The sequence below is a fragment of the Onychostruthus taczanowskii genome, unplaced genomic scaffold, assembly GCF_017590055.1.
Source record: "Onychostruthus taczanowskii isolate IOZ18803 unplaced genomic scaffold, ASM1759005v1 scaffold20, whole genome shotgun sequence".
Classification (NCBI taxonomy): domain Eukaryota; kingdom Metazoa; phylum Chordata; class Aves; order Passeriformes; family Passeridae; genus Onychostruthus; species Onychostruthus taczanowskii.
Window position 1 is genome coordinate 11,009,457 of NW_024499240.1, and position 17,095 is coordinate 11,026,551.

The 17,095-nt window shown below is 40.0% G+C and overlaps 1 protein-coding gene across 2 annotated transcripts; it reads left to right on the top strand.

Moving 5' to 3' along the window:
- The first annotated feature begins 601 nt into the window (after positions 1-601).
- TMEM237 (transmembrane protein 237) lies at positions 602-15,193 on the top strand. Of its 2 annotated transcripts, none has more exons than XM_041403675.1 (13): positions 602-667; positions 2,980-3,011; positions 3,921-3,931; positions 4,454-4,510; positions 5,527-5,640; positions 6,019-6,133; positions 6,698-6,855; positions 7,458-7,581; positions 8,556-8,747; positions 9,651-9,724; positions 10,211-10,304; positions 10,818-10,939; positions 12,452-15,193. In XM_041403675.1, exons 1-13 carry the CDS (start codon positions 638-640, stop codon positions 12,517-12,519), a joined length of 1,191 nt encoding a protein of 396 aa, XP_041259609.1. In that variant the 5' UTR covers positions 602-637; the 3' UTR covers positions 12,520-15,193. The 2 variants fall into 2 exon arrangements, with proteins under 2 accessions (XP_041259609.1, XP_041259611.1); XM_041403677.1 differs by lacking the exon at positions 602-667 and adding an exon at positions 2,169-2,237.
- Positions 15,194-17,095: the final 1,902 nt, after the last annotated feature.

The window sequence follows — 17,095 nt, forward strand, 5'->3', positions numbered from 1 at the left end:
ACCTGAGGTTCACAGATGGTTATTTTGTTGGCCTACCGCATCTTGGAGGAAAATCAACAAAAGAGAGTTAAGCAGTCTAGAAAGAGGTTATTTAAAGACAAGCATTACAGCCACCAGGATGCCTGCTTGTTCTAGAGCCAGGGCTCGTATTCCCTGTTTAGAGGTAAAATGGGAGAGATGGAAGCTCCAGTATGTCACTGATGTGAGTAAGTACTGGTGAAGGGTGAGATAGCAGCCAGCTCTCAGCTGCTGGTCTATGACCAGCTTCCCCACTTCTGCCTAGTCCAGCATTTGTCGACTCTTTCTCTTTGCTTTTTTTCCATGTATTATTTTTTACTTTTTTGGTGTTTGGTTTTTTCCCGATTAATTCATTTATCAATTTGAGACCCTAGCTACAAGCTGAAGCAGTCCAGAACCCTCTTCCCCTTGCTTTCGCTTGTCTGCAACCCGAGAGAGGACGACTACCGCTCAGGGCCGCGGAGCTGGCCTCGCTCCGCTAAGCCAGCCGCCGGCGAGAAGGTGCGGCCAGGGCAAAGGGGAAGCCGGACCTCCCGGCGCCGGGGGGGCGCAGCCGCGGCGCGGGGCGGAAGGAGCGGCAGCTCCTCCCCGCAGAGCCGGAGCTGGGCGGGCGCGGCCCATGGCGGCGCGGCGGGCGGGCCCCGGCCTGGTGAGGGGGCGGTGGGGCCGGAGCGGGATCGGGGGGCGCAATCGGCTCCGTGGGGCTGCAGCCCGGGGGGCGCAATCGGCTCCGTGGGGCTGCAGCCCGGGGGGCCCGGCGGCGGGCGCTTGGCCCACCTGGGCACTGTTGCTGCAGGGATGCGGCGGGCGCTCCCTAGCAGCCCTGCTCCGGGGAGGCGGAGCTGAAGCGCGACGCGGGAGCGGAGCGCCCTGGGAGTGCGGCTCCTACATCCCCGCCCTGCTGCATCCCGCGGGAGGGGGGACTGGAACCCGCCGCAGGGTCGCGCGTTTCTGTTCGTCTTTGTTGCGGAAGCAAGCAAGCATTTCCTCGTATTTTTTTCATATAAACCTCTCAAAAGATAATCTGCAAGGGTTTAACAAATCTGTGAAGGCTGCTTCAGTATTTTTAAACATTCTGGACATTTAAACCTCTCCTTCTCAGCATCCTGGAATGGACACTCGGGGAGCTGGGTAGTTTGTTTTTCCCCCTAAGTTTCCAGGTGTCTTGTGGCCTGGCTCAGGTGTGCAAACACAGGGTTTGACCGAGGCAGCAGCTACCTGGTTTGTAGGAGTCTCGATTTCGGGGGCACTCTAGAGCACTCAGCGGCTCTTCTGCCCATAACAAAATGTCCATGGGGACCTGTCCCCAAACTCACCCTTTCTATGAAATTTGGGGCGATTTACTTGAGGCTCTGTGAAACTGCAAATAGACCAAAGCTGATAGTTCTGTGGCAGAGCTGGGGACTGTCACACAGATGGGCAGATAAGTATTTACCACTGGCTGCTTGCATGTGGTTTCCTGTGTTGCAAGGAATAAATGATACAGAAATCAATGCACTTGCCAGTTGTTTTGTAGAAGGTAATAAAATAGAGAGGTACTACTGAGTACAGAATTACTACTGCATAGGCAGTGAATGCTGTATAAAAAGGTTGTGGCTTTTGTTTGTTTTTATGGGGTTTTTAGCATTTAGTTTTTTAAATACTAAGTATCCTAAATATTTACTATTTACTGCCACAAGAATGTTGGAAACAATAAAAGTAATGAGATCTGACCTTTACCAATATTATTTTCCCTTGTGGTGCACCAATATAGTGTGACCAGTCCCCACCAGTTTGCTGGGTGCCACTTAGGGTGTGCAGTTCTCTACCTGTGTAAGTGGCACTTGCTGTCAGTCTTCAGCATGGCCAAAATCCAGGTGAGAGATTTGAGGTCTAATCCCACAAACGCTTCCTTGCATGAAGCATCTCATTTGCTTTGGGTAAACAAACCAATGTAAACCTTGCTTACAGGAACCTCTGCCAGCATGCAGAGTGAAGGGGTTTTTAGTGCTAGTAACATTTGCTGCCATTGAACAACCTGCCCTTGTTTCAAATGGGAGTAGTTCTGGGTCCTGACCCAGGGGCAGGAGGGTTCAGCTCCAGCTAATCCTGGCTGCCTGAAGTTTATTTTTAGTTCAGAATTAGCTGAGGTTCAATGTGAGCAGCGTGAGGGAGCCTAGACCAGTTCACAGTGCCTCTTTCAGGGAACGACTTCAGATGATATGGGAAAGAAACAAGTGGTAAGTTTGTGGATCCTTGAGTCTTACCAGTCTTACAGCCCTTTTTATTTCTGGTATCTGAATTTTCTGAGCATGGGAAATACTTTTTTGTGTATATTCTTCCAATATAATTGTGTAGTACAAAATCTGAAAGTTTACTCCTTTTTCTAGATAAGAGAAAGGTATGAGCTCAGTTTCAGGTTATTATCTGGAGATCCTTTTAGATTGTAGGTGTTTGACCTGCTGGTAAATATGTTCAAAATTATATGGAAAATCTGTATTTTATAATATTTAAAAGTATTTTCATAAGTGAGCTTATTTCTTTTTATTGTTTTTATTATTGTTCTGAATTTACATCTTCATTTATAGGAAATACTCAGCTCACGTTGTATACTGTACAATTATACTGAATGCATAATTTATTACAATATATTTATTTAAATGGAATGACTAATAAGCTTTCTAGTGAAAGTGGTACCTTTCATGAAAAGTGAAAATTACTGAAGCTGAAATGCAAGTTGTTTCTCACACACAGAGGTTAGCTGTATGTTCCTACTGCAGTGCCCATCAGAGCTCTGGTAAAGGCATATTAGTCCAGCATCTTTTACATCCTGCTTTTATGTGACATCTCCATTAGGAATGTCTGGCCATTTAGGAGGCATACAGGGCAAAACATACCTTGGGTGTTGTGATCTGAAGCTGTTTTCTGACAGGTGGTTTCATACTGGCAGAAACTGACTTTTGTCTCTCTCTTGTCTTTCAGTGCCCGCCTCGTGCCCTTCCTCCAGTGCCAAGGTAAAATCATTGCATTCTGTGGAACTGATCATGATGCTGTACTGGAGATTTTGGAAGTTGTAACATTAAAAGAAATAAGTTTCATAAACATCTGAGCAGTAAAATTGCTTCTTTTGCTAATTTGTTGTCCCAAAATGCTTTACAAGGAATGCAAAACATTTTAAAGTTTTATAAAAGCCAGGAAATTTTGCCATATTACCTCGGTTTTAATACTCATGAGAGATAAATAATTCAAAAACTTTTGGACAAATATTCCAGTTTTAATGTCTAGTATAGCTAAATTGTTGTTCATTTTAATCTCTTCTTCCTCCCTCTTTCTTTTATTATATGTTCTTTAGTTTATTTGAATCACAAATACTTAAAACCAGGAATTTCTGGAATTAGGCTAGATATTCTTTAATAGGGGGTTAGGTATCTATTAGTTTGATGTATCATAGGGAAAAAATTGGGCTTTTTTCAGTGTGAAAGAAAAGCAATTATATAGTTTTTATGAGATGGTACTTGAGAATTCCTTCAAAGTACCTGCAAGTAAATGTGATGTTTATGATTGTTGACAGTGTCTTTTTAGTGATGTATGTGCTCAAATGTTTCATAACTTCTGTTGGTTTGTTATATACCAGGCAGTAAGACAAGTTTTAATTAGCCAGGTGATTAAAGCTTTTAATCTGATCCATAGCTAGCCAATCAAGAAACTGTGTGTAGTCACCAACAAAGTGTTGAATCTTGCTGATTGCTTCGTACCCTTAACCCTGTTACACACAACTGCTCATAAAAGGAGGGGGGATAAGGAAATTAACCATAAAAGCAGCAGTGGGAATTTCACAGTTGTGAATTGTAATTGATTCAAAACTAAATTGATTTTCATCTTTTTACACTGCTCGTCAACAACTTTCCTTCTTCAATATGAAGTGGAAGCCAAGGTGAGTTACTAAAGAGAACTACAAACATTGGTAGCTCCTTTTGGTGCCACTCATTCTCTCTTTAAAGATAGAGCCTTATACTTTTCCTAAATGCAGGCTGATTATTCAAACTGGATATCTGTGCATTGTTAGAACTGTTGTTTTTCTTTGCTCTCTTTGCTGTTGGCTATTTCCATCAAGGTAACTGAACTGTTGCCACTGTGCTTTAAACAGTAAGTTTATTTTTCAGAGCATTATTCAGAGTATTTCAGTTTATCACTTAACACACATCCATGTATATATTGCACCTTTGCTGCACACATAGGACTTCTTACCCTGATTTCTTACTCTGTTTTCCTACCATCTTCTGTACTCCTCCTCCTTGTGTGAACTGGTGAATTGTCATCTTACCTGTAAAAACAAAGGATGTCATAATTTGTAAAAAAGAATGTATTTCTTAACCTGCAATAGGATGGCTGCTAAAAAAAGGAAATTAAGGTTTCTCCTTGCTGTGCACCCATACTTCTGTTTTGTGTTATGCAGATGAAATTCCACTCAGTCGTCCCAAAAAAAGGAAACCCAAAGGAAAGACTCCATTAGGTAAGGTCCTGCCAAGATTAAAAACTGTTCTTTTATTCCTTCCATTTTTTTCTTTCTAACTTCTTTGCATAATTCATTAAGTAGACATTTCCAACTGTAAGCTGCTTATGTTGAATGCATTAAACACTTGAATTTTTGAATGAACTAAGATAAAACTCATTTAGCAGTCTGGTTCAATCTCAGTCCTTGGCCAAATAAAGTCACAAGTTAATCACTCCATTGTCACTGAAGAGCTGACTGTAAAAGATTATGATTTGCTGGTTACTTTAGCATTTTTGCACAATAAAGGTTTATAAAAGGTGGATAAACTTAACTTTGAAATGGAAACAAAGATTCAGTTGTTACCATAAAAATTGCAGTCCTTGAAGGCGCTGTTAAGAAACAGGTGTGATGTAAAATGGAGAAGTAATTTTGTCTCTCTGCATCTCATCATGATGCTACTGCACTATAATATGAATTCATTTTAACCTTTCACGGAAATATAATTCCTCCAAAGGGCAATAATTGATCACTCAGACTGCAGTAAATATCCTTCAGTGGATTTTTTCTGCTCCTTTTTTAATTCTTGTGCTGTATGTTTAGCATTTAAATTTTCTTTCGATGCGATGCCATTTTGCCTTAGCACATATCTGTGTGGATCACCTTGTAATAAACTATTAATTTTTTCTTGGCTCTTGCATTATAATTTTTGCACACAGAAAAGAGAAATATAGAGGTGTAGGTCTTTCCAGTGATGGATTCTTTTCAGGCAGTCCTCTGCTGTATGCCCAAATGGGAATTGTGCTACTTCTTGGATACTTAAATATCCTCCTGAGCATCATACTGTTAGTGTGAAATACCTTTGTATATTTCTACTTCTCAGCACTGATTCTCGACTCTTACATTTCCTATAGCCCATGCATTTTCATCTCAGCTGTTGCTCAGCTGGGCAGCAACTTAGAAAATGGCAGCTTTCTTTTGCCTGTTTGCCAGTTGCTCTGAGTTCAGGCTGCTGGGTCTTTTCCTGTGGTTTTTAGATGGCATTGTGCAAGCAGCGGTTCGTCGGCAGTCTGAAAGCAGCGAGCCCCTGACCCCTGAACCTCCTGATGCCCCTCCTCAGAGGAAACGCAAGAAGAAGAAAGTACCTACTGGTACGTGAGATAGTGGTAGGTGGGAAAGAGAAGTGAATAAAACTTGGGGACACAGAAATACTACTGGACAACGTGTGTTTAGGCTTAAAGCATTTCATGTGCTTCTTTACCTAAAACAGCTGAGAGTAATCTCTGGGTGAGTGGTAGCTTGGTTCCACTTTCTGGTTTCAGATTTCATAGGGTACAAACCTCCATGAAAATCATGGATATTCGGTTTTGGAAATTATGTAATACTTTACATCATTCAAAGCTCAGATCATGACTTATTTTGCCACTCTTTTTATATAGTAACTGTTTATGTATTTAGGTGAATGTTTTTCCATTTTTATGAAAGCTGTGAAACTTTCATGAGTTGGGTTGGTTTTTTTTAATCTGCAGATTCTGAGACCTCTTTTACCCAGCAGAATGTGGCATCCCTATTTCAGAATGGAAATGGTGTGGATGTCCCTGAGGCTGAAGAAACGGTGATCCGCAAACAGAGAAAAAGAACAAAGTGAGACAAAACTAGTATAGCTCATAATCTGGAATAGCTCATAACCTCTCACAGTGAATGTGGCTGAGGAGTATTTTCCATTGTCATTTGGCAAAAATGTCAAATCTTGAAGCCCACAATACCGTTCAGCCTGTGTACAGTTCTTTCCAGGGTCAAGATCTAACTTTTTTCACTTCTTTGTTCTATGCATACCTGGATGCATTACAGCTCTAAGTACATGTTCATGAGCCTAATAGTTCAGTCACAGACATGAAGAAATTAGAATTTGGAGCTGCTTTCTATCATCCTTACTATCTTAATTATACAAAAGTTAGCTTTTTTCCCAATTATTCTAATATGTTCTAATCGTTAATCACTTGATATAGAATTAGTCTTGTGGTTTTAGTCAACTACCTCCATGGGAACTTTAGTCCTTAAAATATAAACAGGGTAATATTATACAGGTCATAGTCTGAGGGATTCTTATCAGTCAGGTTAGGGATGTTAAATGTTCATCGGAGCCTTTGGATTTTACACTTTATCTCCTCGTCTTTCTCCGTCCCACTGTGTGTTCTGTGCCAACAGGAAACCTCGGCCAGCCGAAGTGAGCTCCAATGAGCTGGAAGTGGAGGAGGAAGACATCATTGAAGATGAGCACAGGAAGAGCCCAGATCAGCAGCCTGTGTTTGCTGCTCCCACTGGAATTAGTCAGCCTGTTAGCAAAGTGTTTGTTGAAAAAAATCGTGAGTTCGTATTGTGATTTAAGTAATTTAAGAACATTCTTGCAATTAGAAGAAGCATTATTGTATCTAAAATCTAAATACTATAGTATTGGGAAGAATTTTTTTTTAAGTTTTCCAAAACAGAAATTATTTGGAAATAAATACACATGATAATTTTTCCACAGTGAATGGTGGTGTTGCTGTGCTGATATATTTGGTTTGATTTTTTAATTCCGTGGTGGGAGTGAAAAAGGTTTCAAAGTACCCAGCTGAGCTTTTTTGACTTAATATTCTCACAGTACCTTGAGAAGAAACTATTACTTACAAAATTCTTTGAAGTGAAAGTTTTTTGCAGGACATTTGTGTTTTTCTGTTGTTTTGGGGTTTTTTTGTCCCAGGGAACACTGAGTAATTTCACAAGGTGCTTTTCACATGGTTAATTCCATAACCTGACCCACCAGGATGCATCATTCTGACCAGAGGCATCCTGTATCAGTGTAAGCTGACAAAGGGTAGGGAGTGAAGAAATTTCTGATGCTTACAGCTTTTTAACACGAATAAGCATTAATGTAGAAATGATGGTGAAAGAGAGCTCTCTAAAACTGATCTCCTTATCCTTTCAGGGCGTTTTCATGCAGCTGACCGTGCAGAATTGATTAAAACCACTGAAAATATCAATGTACTTTTGGACGTGAAGGCTTCGTGGACTACTAGAGATGTTGCCCTCTCAGTGCACCGAAGTTTCAGGTGAAAGATAAATGTTCTGATGTAAATAAACATAAATCAGGAGTTTGGTTTGAGGTTTTGGGATTTTTTTCCTCCCTGAAAATTAGTGTGTTTCCTCTATAGTTGTGGTATTTTTATTTCTTTTGGATATTCCTAATAAATGGTGGTTCTGGATTCAACAGGTGTAAAGTTTATCAGTCCTTTAGCTTTTGGTATTTGTTATCAAGATTATGAATTTCTAGTGTAGACATCACATGTGATATACAGCTTATAAAAAGAATAACTAAGAAAGCCATATTGCAAAGATTCAAACAAAATCTCAATAGCAAGAGATTGAGCTGGTAACCGAAACATTAGTCACCTAGAGAAATGTGTTAGAAACTAAGACTGACCCATCATGTGTGTCACCAGATTAAAAGGACCTGAATTCAGACAGTTCTCAAAGAAAAATCCTGGTTGGTGGGAAAGAGGGAGGAGTGAAATTGCACTGTGGGAATAAGCTTGCACATAACAGCAAAACCATTACTTTTTTAATATGCAGTTGTTTTGTAATAGACAATGGGAAGATAACAGCCATCTTCTGTGGTGTATTTTAGCTGGAAGCCTGTGCTTCCTGCTGAAGCTCTTCCTTAGCAATGAGGATATTGAAAAGATTGCCTTGGGGACAAGTTAGAATGTTGTGTAAGTGCAAGGGACAGTGGTCTTGGGAAACTACAGGCAGCTACAAGTGAAAGTATTTGATGCCTGTGGCTGTAATGAAGGGAAGGCAAAACATCTTTGTTTTCTTTAAGTGCTCAGGTTCTGGTGCAGTCTGGTGTGATGGGAGCAAACAGAACTCTTGCTTAGAATTTTTTAAACTAGATCAGAAAAAGCACTCAGAAATGATCTCTGAAAGGCCTTGAAAAGCAGGGTTGAACAGATGGACTCATAGGCCTTTTCTATCTATAGCTAATTCAAGATGTTAAAACTGGTCTAATGTTCTTTCCTCCAATCAGGGTGTTTGGCCTCTTCAGCCATGGCTTCCTTGCTGGTTATGCTGTATGGAACATCGTGGTTATCTACATTTTGGCAGGAAATGAGCTTTCCATGGTTTCTAACCTGCTTGAGCAGTATAAGACAATAGCATATCCAGCTCAAAGTTTGTTCTATTTTTTGCTGTCTGTCAGTACAGTCTCAGCCTTTGACAGGTAAAGCATATTTGTATTTGAAAGGTGTATATATATAATTTGTGTGTATGATGTTTCGTCCTCCTTTGGCACGTGCTGATTTGCTGTTGATGATTTAATTGATATACTCAAAGAATGATTTTTCACATGGCTGACTCAACACAGAAGGGTGTTACTTGTGCATCCAGACCTTTGGTACTCATATCTGTCTGGTGCTTGCACCCTGCTTCAATGTACTGCTGCTGTATGTGGGATCAGAAGGTGAAACAAATGTAAGAGCTGACCTGTTTTTTTCTGGTGGGACTGTGAAGAGGAGTGGAGAGCAACAAATGTTTCTATCAGGTTAACTTTCATATGAATCCATTACCTAGTCAGGTTTGAAACATAGCTGAGTGAAGAGTTTTCCTAGCTTTGCTGGGGCTTCTGCATTACAGATTAAGAGTGGGAATGAAAAGAAAGAAGCTCAAAAAAGATCATTAACTAGACTAGATTAATGGATGTTACAAATGTTTTTTTTAGTTACAGGTAGGATAAGCCATTGGGGAGTTGGTGCTGTGAAAAAAATTATGACTTTTTTCCCTCCAAGGATGGCAGGGAGGTCACATTTGCTCCTGTAAGCAGTGTAAGCAGTTATATTAGCATGGACACTGAACTCAATGGCAAGGATTAGAGGGGACAGATGCCCCCAGGTTCTCCCTGTTTCAGAAAGGTCTGCAGTGGGAAACCTCATGGAACATCTCATTCATTTTGGAATTGGCATAAGGGGACCATTGCCATGTGTGTGGGATATAGTTGTAGATTAAGGCACTGTTACAGAGGCAGAAAAAATACCTTGCAATAAGTAAAAGAACAAAAGAATACTGTTAGAGGAACAATATCATTGTCTTACTGGGCTGTGTTCATGACTCTTGATTTTGTTATCAGGATTGATCTGGCAAAAGCATCAGTTGCACTGAGGGGCATTCTTACCCTAGACCCAGCAGCACTGGCTTCTTTCTGTAAGTATTTTGAAGTGGATAGGAAGCTGTCCAGAAAATATGGTAAATGGAAAACTCCTCTATAGCCTTTTTACTGAAATCTTCCTCCCAGGTTATTTTCTGCTTTAGAATAAATAACTTGCTCAGTAGTTGATAATAGCAATGGCCATAAACACTTTGTTCCATATTTTTTAAAGCATTTGCAGTAGTAGCATTAATGGGTTGTTAGTGAGGTAGTTCTTTTCCATTTCTGAATATAGAACACAAACCTAAGAAAAAAACCAAAATCACAAAATGCAAGCTTTGATGCAGCTCATGGATTGCAAAAGTGCAGAAACCAGATTTTGATAGGTCAGGGGAATGTTAAAGAAAAAAGAATGAACTAAAACAGACTAGGACTGGAGGCAGTGGAGTGAAAGGAAAAAAAAATGTAGTGATTAGTGCCATGTCATGATGAGACAGCATTTTGGGATTTATATCTGACACCACTAATTCCATTTGTTCCAGTGTACTTTGCTGCTCTTATCTTATCCTTAAGCCAGCAGATGACATGTGACAGAATCCACCTCTACACGCCACCTTCGGAAAATGGCAGTATCTGGTAGGAAACAAGGAATCACTGTAAATTATAACCTAGCTCACTTAGGGACCTTGTCAAACTGGCAGATAGAAGAGATTGTACAAGATATGTAAGAAAGTATTGATGAAGGATTTTATTTCTGAACCTGCCTTTGAACCTGCATTTAAATATAAACCATCGTTTCATGTAAGGTGATCCCATACAAAACTGTTACTTTCTGAAGTACCTATTAATGGACTCAAATTCTGGTAACACAAATTTTTAAAGTAAACCAGGAGGAGTAGAACAAAAGGATTTATGTGAAAATTTGCTGGTTTGAGCAGTTAGGTTTTAGGGGGGTGGAGGTTTAGGGTTTCTGTGGTCTTTGGTAATTGTTCTCCTTACCAGGCCTTTGCAATGCAAGACCATCATTATGGTACAAGTGACTCTTTTCACATCTGGCTTAGTGCACTTGTTTTGATGTTACTGTGCTGCAGTTGTTATTGTAACTTCTGTGCACCGATGATGACTGAGGGTTTGATGTGTCTTTCCCAGGACCGCAGGTACAGAGGCAGAAATTGTTCATTCGTGGGTTGTGGTGAATCTCCTAGTGTCTATTCTAGTTGGGACAAGTTGGATCTTCTTAAGTTCCCGACCAGAGCTAGACCACAGTGAAGGTAGGACACATTAACAGGCAAATGTTCTCTATTCAGGTTGTTGGGGTTTTTTATCTGCTGTGCTCTGCATTTGCTGTTCAAGACTAGTCCTGAGAAATTTTGTGACTGGGGAAGAACAAGTATCTCCTAGCAACCTTGCACAGCAAATGCTTCTTAGGATGCTGGTGTCTGTGTTTGGTATTATAAACATTAATTTAAAAATAAAAGCTTTATTTGTCCTGTCTGAAGCAATGTGAATTTTGAAACATTACAGAACATCTCTTTTCAATGAAGAGAAAAATAATTCAAAATCATTCAACGGTATTTTAAATATTTGAAATGCATTTATTCTACGTGTGTCTTAGAAAATTCCCTAATGTTATTAAAGTTCCTTCTGCCAGCGCTAAATGGGTTACAAGTTCAGTATTCTTTTCGATAGGACATTGCAGTAGTTTTGGGAACTCCCTAGCTTTGAAAAGTCAGATTTGTGCTTGCACAGGACTTCAAATGAGGACTGCTTGTGCTGGTCCAGGCTGGAGGAGGGGGAGCAAGTTCTTCTCATTGAAGAAATTTGGCTAGAAACTGGGCCTTCTTCCTTTTGTGTTCCATCTGGGATCCAAAAGGTGTGTCCTAACTCAGTGTTCCTGTCAAGTGCGTGCAGCCTGTCACTTGAAGGTATGCTGCACATAAAAATCCTAAGTTTCAACTTAAAAGTCAAAACATATCCCAAGAACTTCATGACTTGAAGCACAGATTTGTGTTTGGGAGGCTGAGGATTCAACAGGCCTCTTCAAAGTATTTTTGAATTTTAATGTACAGGTGTCTGTGTTTCAGCTGGCTCCAGTTACTGTGTTAATTTCTAATAAATAATTTAATGAGTTAAAAACCCCCAAACAACTAAGTGGCAGCCTTTACAGTCCTCAATGGTAAAATTGATAATAGATGCTTAAATCATATTTTAAACCCATGAATAATAAAGACTTACACAAGGAATCCAGTGGCAGAATTTTGCTCAGGTTTTGATTAAACTTTTTGATACTTACACGTGCCTACTAAGGTTGGAAAACCACTTTGGAAATTTCTAGAGAGAAATTCATTAGTACGTATTCCAAATGGTAGAGAAAGTTTAGTCTGCTAAGGATGGAGTACGCTAACTTAACACTGTGAGCCACAGAGCAAAGACGTCTAAAAATGAACGACCTCTAAACAGAAGTCTTCCTTCCTGAGTCTGGACACTCTCAGGACTTTACCCATCCCTCAGTGTAATTCAGAGTTGTGTTTCAGTGTCCGGGTTGAAGGCACGATGGTACTGCACGTGATCAGCTGCTGCCATTGTCACCAATTCTGTCAATTCTGGGGAGCAGCAACAGTTTTCTAAAAATATTGGTGGCCCTTGCCATCTCAGAGTTGATGATATGATTGGGATGAAAAGCAGGAGGCTTGGGGGAATGCCGGGGTACTTTTCAGGAATAGTGGAATTGTATTCAGGTGAAAGTTTTCAAAGAAAACATAATTCTTTCCTTTCTCTTTCAGAATTGATGTTTCATTCTGAAATTGAGGAATTTCCTCACGGAGATGTCATACCCAGAGTCCAGCCATAAGTGTGGAACAAGAATCTGCATATATTGCAGCTGTGACTGATGGCTCAACATGTTGTGTATTATAGCTATGTATTATAATTTTCATAAAGAAAAAAAAAGTATTTTTATATTGTATATATTTCATGTCGATCTTTTTATGTATGTTACAGTTTCCAAATGTGATTGAAAACTTTTATACGTCTGCTTTCTATTTTACAAAGTAGATTATCCCCAGTGCATAAAGTCAAGGTGATTTTGTAAATACTGTTACCTACATAGCCAAAGACACTAGAGGGATGCAGAAGATCAGGTGTTCAGTGCTTTTTTGACTGCTGTACAGTCTTCAACAACCTGCTTTTGTTACTAATGCAAGCAGCAGTTAGCTTATCTGATTTGGTTAAACATTTTCTAGAGATTAAAAAAAAATCTTACAACAAAAGTAGCCTAAGGAAAATCTATAACAAAACGGAGTTAGGAAACATAAACCCCACCAAGTTAGTGATCTTAAAATAATCTACATTTATTTGTCATAAAATATTTTTCTAGAATAAAAGATTAAATTGACAGGGATTTTGTTTAATAATCCATTAAAAGAGGATTATTAAAATCCACTTTTTAAATCTTCATTTAGTTCTCTTGACAAAAATCTTGATGATGACAAGTTCCTACTGGCTGAGGTAGATAAAAGACACTGAAGTTTTAATGTTGCAACAGTTTGGTCAGTTAAATACATCTTCTCATCAAACAGGGTGTTTTTGTGTTGCAAACAGGATGTATCTGTGTCTTGTAATTTCTCAACAGTCAAGAAGTGTAACTATTCCAAAGCCACTCACAAGAATAGTGTTCTGATTTCTCCTTATCTGGTATAGCAGGAGCAATCATTTTATTCACTGCACTTGCTAAAAAAACTTGGATTTCATAGATGTTAAAAATGTTCCTACCTGTTTTGATGGAGATTGTTTTCCACCAAATTGTTGTTTTGTGTTAGGATAGAATAGGAAACTTCTTCCTAAAATTACAAGAAAATGCTTTTTAAATTAACCCAAGAAGTCTGCAGCAACCCACCTTCTATGCAGTGACAAAGCAGTAATTGTGGCAGGCAATGGGTTTTGATGACAAGATCCAACATTCCTTTTCCTTTATATTAAAGTGGTAAAATGAAAGCATTGCAGATGTGAATAAATACAGATATAGTGCAGGAAGAAACAATCTCCTTAATAAACACAGATAAGGTCTAGTTTGAAAGCCATTTATCAAGAAAATATCACCTAAAGCCCAAAACTTGTTTGTATGTGTTACTTAACATATATTGATTTTGCCTTGTTTGATTTAATGTGTGTCTGTGGGTGGTTGTAAAAGGGGTGCACCTGTCAAAGTTCACTGAAGAATTACTGAACTTTTTTAGTAGTGAAGTTAAGAGTAGCCAGATAAGACTTGCAAGGAAATGACCTTTCAATGCTTTCTGTGCTAACTTTGTGCTGTTACCTGAGTTGCTTTGAAACAAACATGGGAATGTGAATAACTAGGGCTGTTGCTGCCCTGTTGAGGACTTGTGTTCCCTTGTGTCCATTCAGCAAATTTTAAGTGATTCAAAAATTCAGTGTTCGTGACATCTTTTAAATGCTGTGGTAATCTTGGCAGGGAGGAGGAAGACATCTGCAAGAATTAAAAGATGTTCCACAGCCGTTGGCTGCATTCTGAGGCATTCAGTTTGCTGTGGGAAGGGGCCTTAGCCTCTTTTGTAAACTGTTGTGGCTCTTGTGTCTGTATTTTTGTAAAACTAGAGCTAAATTACAGCTGGCACTGCATTGTACATTAAAGTGGAGAGATTCAGGGTGCTGATCTCCTGCAGTTGTTCACTGGATGTTCTTGCCATGATTTACTTGGCTGTAGGAGATGAGGGATGAGACAGGAAGTGTTCCCATGTAGTTTGCCACCACACTTTCTGCTGATGTTGTGTGCTTGCTTGTAGAGTCACTTACCTCCTGAAGATGAGATTATTAATGGCATGGCTGCATGATTTTTCTTTCATCTTGATATGGTCAGAAGTGTAATTTTGCCCATAAAATATGGAGCTCAGAAGTGTGCTAAGGCATCACATCAGTACAGGAAAAGCTTGGATACTATCGCTTAATTTCTGACATTAAGACTAGGAATTGGCCTTCCAACCATCCCTTAGACAAAGTGATGTTAGCCAAGAGCCAGATTCATTCTTACTGTGAAATACAGTAATTTTTATATGGTTGAGCAGGGATTGAATTAATGAACTTAATGTAACCAGTATTTCAAGCCAGGCTTGCCTTTCCAGTGTATATTTTTAGGAGGGTCTGAGTATATCCATATTTAAATCAATGAGTTTTGAGGTTGCCATATAAAAAGCACAATAAACAGTTTGACGGCTAATTATCTATTTCACAAAATACTTTTCATTCCATTAAGCCTCACAGTGGAATATGAGTTTAAGTGAGCTTTTTTTTAGTTTCTTGTAAAGTCTTAGAACAAGTTTACAAAATAGATGTTTAATTCTAGAACATGCAATATTTGTAGAAGCCTTAACTGAAATGCCTTTGTGCATTTCCATATCTTTGTTTTTTAATGCATTTGTGTTAATGAAAAAAAGTTTTCAGATATGTTGGTGCCAAGTTCTTGTTTTTACATATATGAAACATATATTAAACAATTGCTGTAAAATAGCTAGAAATGATGTTGCTACTTTGTCTTGTTTCCAGTTGTTTATCCATTTAAAATAAATCAGTCTGTCTGAGGATTTGGAATTGGGAGGATGTGAGGGGATGGCTGGGGCTGCTCCAGACTTGGGTGGACAAAGTACCTGATCAGGGGCTGGACGCCACAGCTAAATTGTGTTAATTACTTAAATTGGTACAGTAATTTAATATTTGGTTAATTTCAACTTGGTTTAAACGTTACTCTCTCAAGGCAGTTTTCTCAACATAGAAGCCAAGGGGAGATTAATTTGCAGTGTGCCTTTTTAAAGTGGTTTTGGTATTGCTGAGGTAAACTTTAGGAGGGTTATGATTAGGTGAGAATTACTCGCTTGCATGTTTCCAGCAGAATTAATTAAATGACTGAAGACTTTGGGAGATCAGAGAAAACCATCAGGTAAATACCTACAGCTAAGCCTAAGCCTTACCTGTCTCTTCGTTTTTTCCTCACAGCGGTGTGGAGGGTGCTACTGCATTCCTGAGGGCGGCTGTGCTTGAAACTGCTGTGTAAGTCCCTAGATACTTGCAGAAAGACTGTTTTCCCTGGGTGTTATTTATGTACTGTGCCCCGGGGCTGCTCCCTCCCTTCAGGGCGGGCAAGAAGGCCTCCCAGCCTGAAACCCGCCGGTTGCTGCTTCTGGCGGCAGATGCTTTAGGGGATGGTTTTTCCTGCCGCGTGTTGCCCTCCCGTCCCCGGTGCGTTTATTTCCGGAGCAGCTTGTTCGCCGCGGTCACTTCGCTGTCCCCCAGCCCTGCCCGCTCCCCGCGCTCCCCCTCAGCCGTTTTCCCGCCCTGCCCTGGCGCCGCGCGGGCAGCGGTAACGGCCGCCAGGGGGCGGTGGCGGGGCCGCCATGTCGGACTCGGCCTGAGGGAAGCGGCCGCGCTGCCGTCGGTCGGTGACGTGGGGCAATGCGAGGTAAGTGGGAAACCCGGTCGAAAAAGGAGAAATTCCCCCGTGCTCGTACACGCGAACCAAGCTGTTCGCTTTAATAATTCTGTATTTGAAATTTATTTAACCTTTTCTTCAAACTCTAAAAGTTGCAGAGCCCTCCCTAGCTGAAAATTGCCTGTACAGTTTGCCTGTACTATATTCAGTAAAATAGCCTTGAGAGCACGGCTGTTCAGATGGACACAGGCAGGCTTCTAACAGTGATACAGAGACAAAAAGCAAGATTTTCTTGTGGAAAAACATCCATATCCACTGCCAGATGTAATAGTTAATCCCCACAGTGAAAATAAACAGATTAATGTACTCTGGAGGAGGGGGGGACGATGACCCTCCCTACTCCTTCTCACCCCAACAAACAAATAAAACTCAAACCCCCAAAAAAACAAACCAACCAACAACCACTTTTGAAAAAAAAAAAAAAAAGAAGAAAAATGTAAATTTGAAATTGTTTAAAAGTCTCACAGTAAAAGAGTAAGAACAAAGCATGAAACTAAAATTCTTCCATTTTCAATGCTCATGATGCTGATTTTCAGGCAGAGCACCTTTGTAGGCCATGGTTCACCAAACTGCCCAAAATGGGTCATTTTACAAGTCCAGCATAAGGAAAAAGAAAAGTTGCCCAAGACTCCTGACAGGAAATGAAAAGAGAAGCAATGTAGAGAAATGTACATTGCCATGCCACCAGCATCTGGGTCAAATACTAATAAATATGCTATTTAGGAAGGAAAACTAAACTACTTTATCCTCAAATCTAGTTTGAAGAAATCTAGTAATGTAGTGAAGAAAAATCATGGAAAGTATGCTGAACCACCTTTTTCAACATCACATGCTGCAGGCTCCAAGGATTCAAAATCATGTGTTCTCCCATGATAAGGTAAACTTGAAGCAGAAAGTGGAGCAGAAAAAAGAGCATGACAGCCAGCCA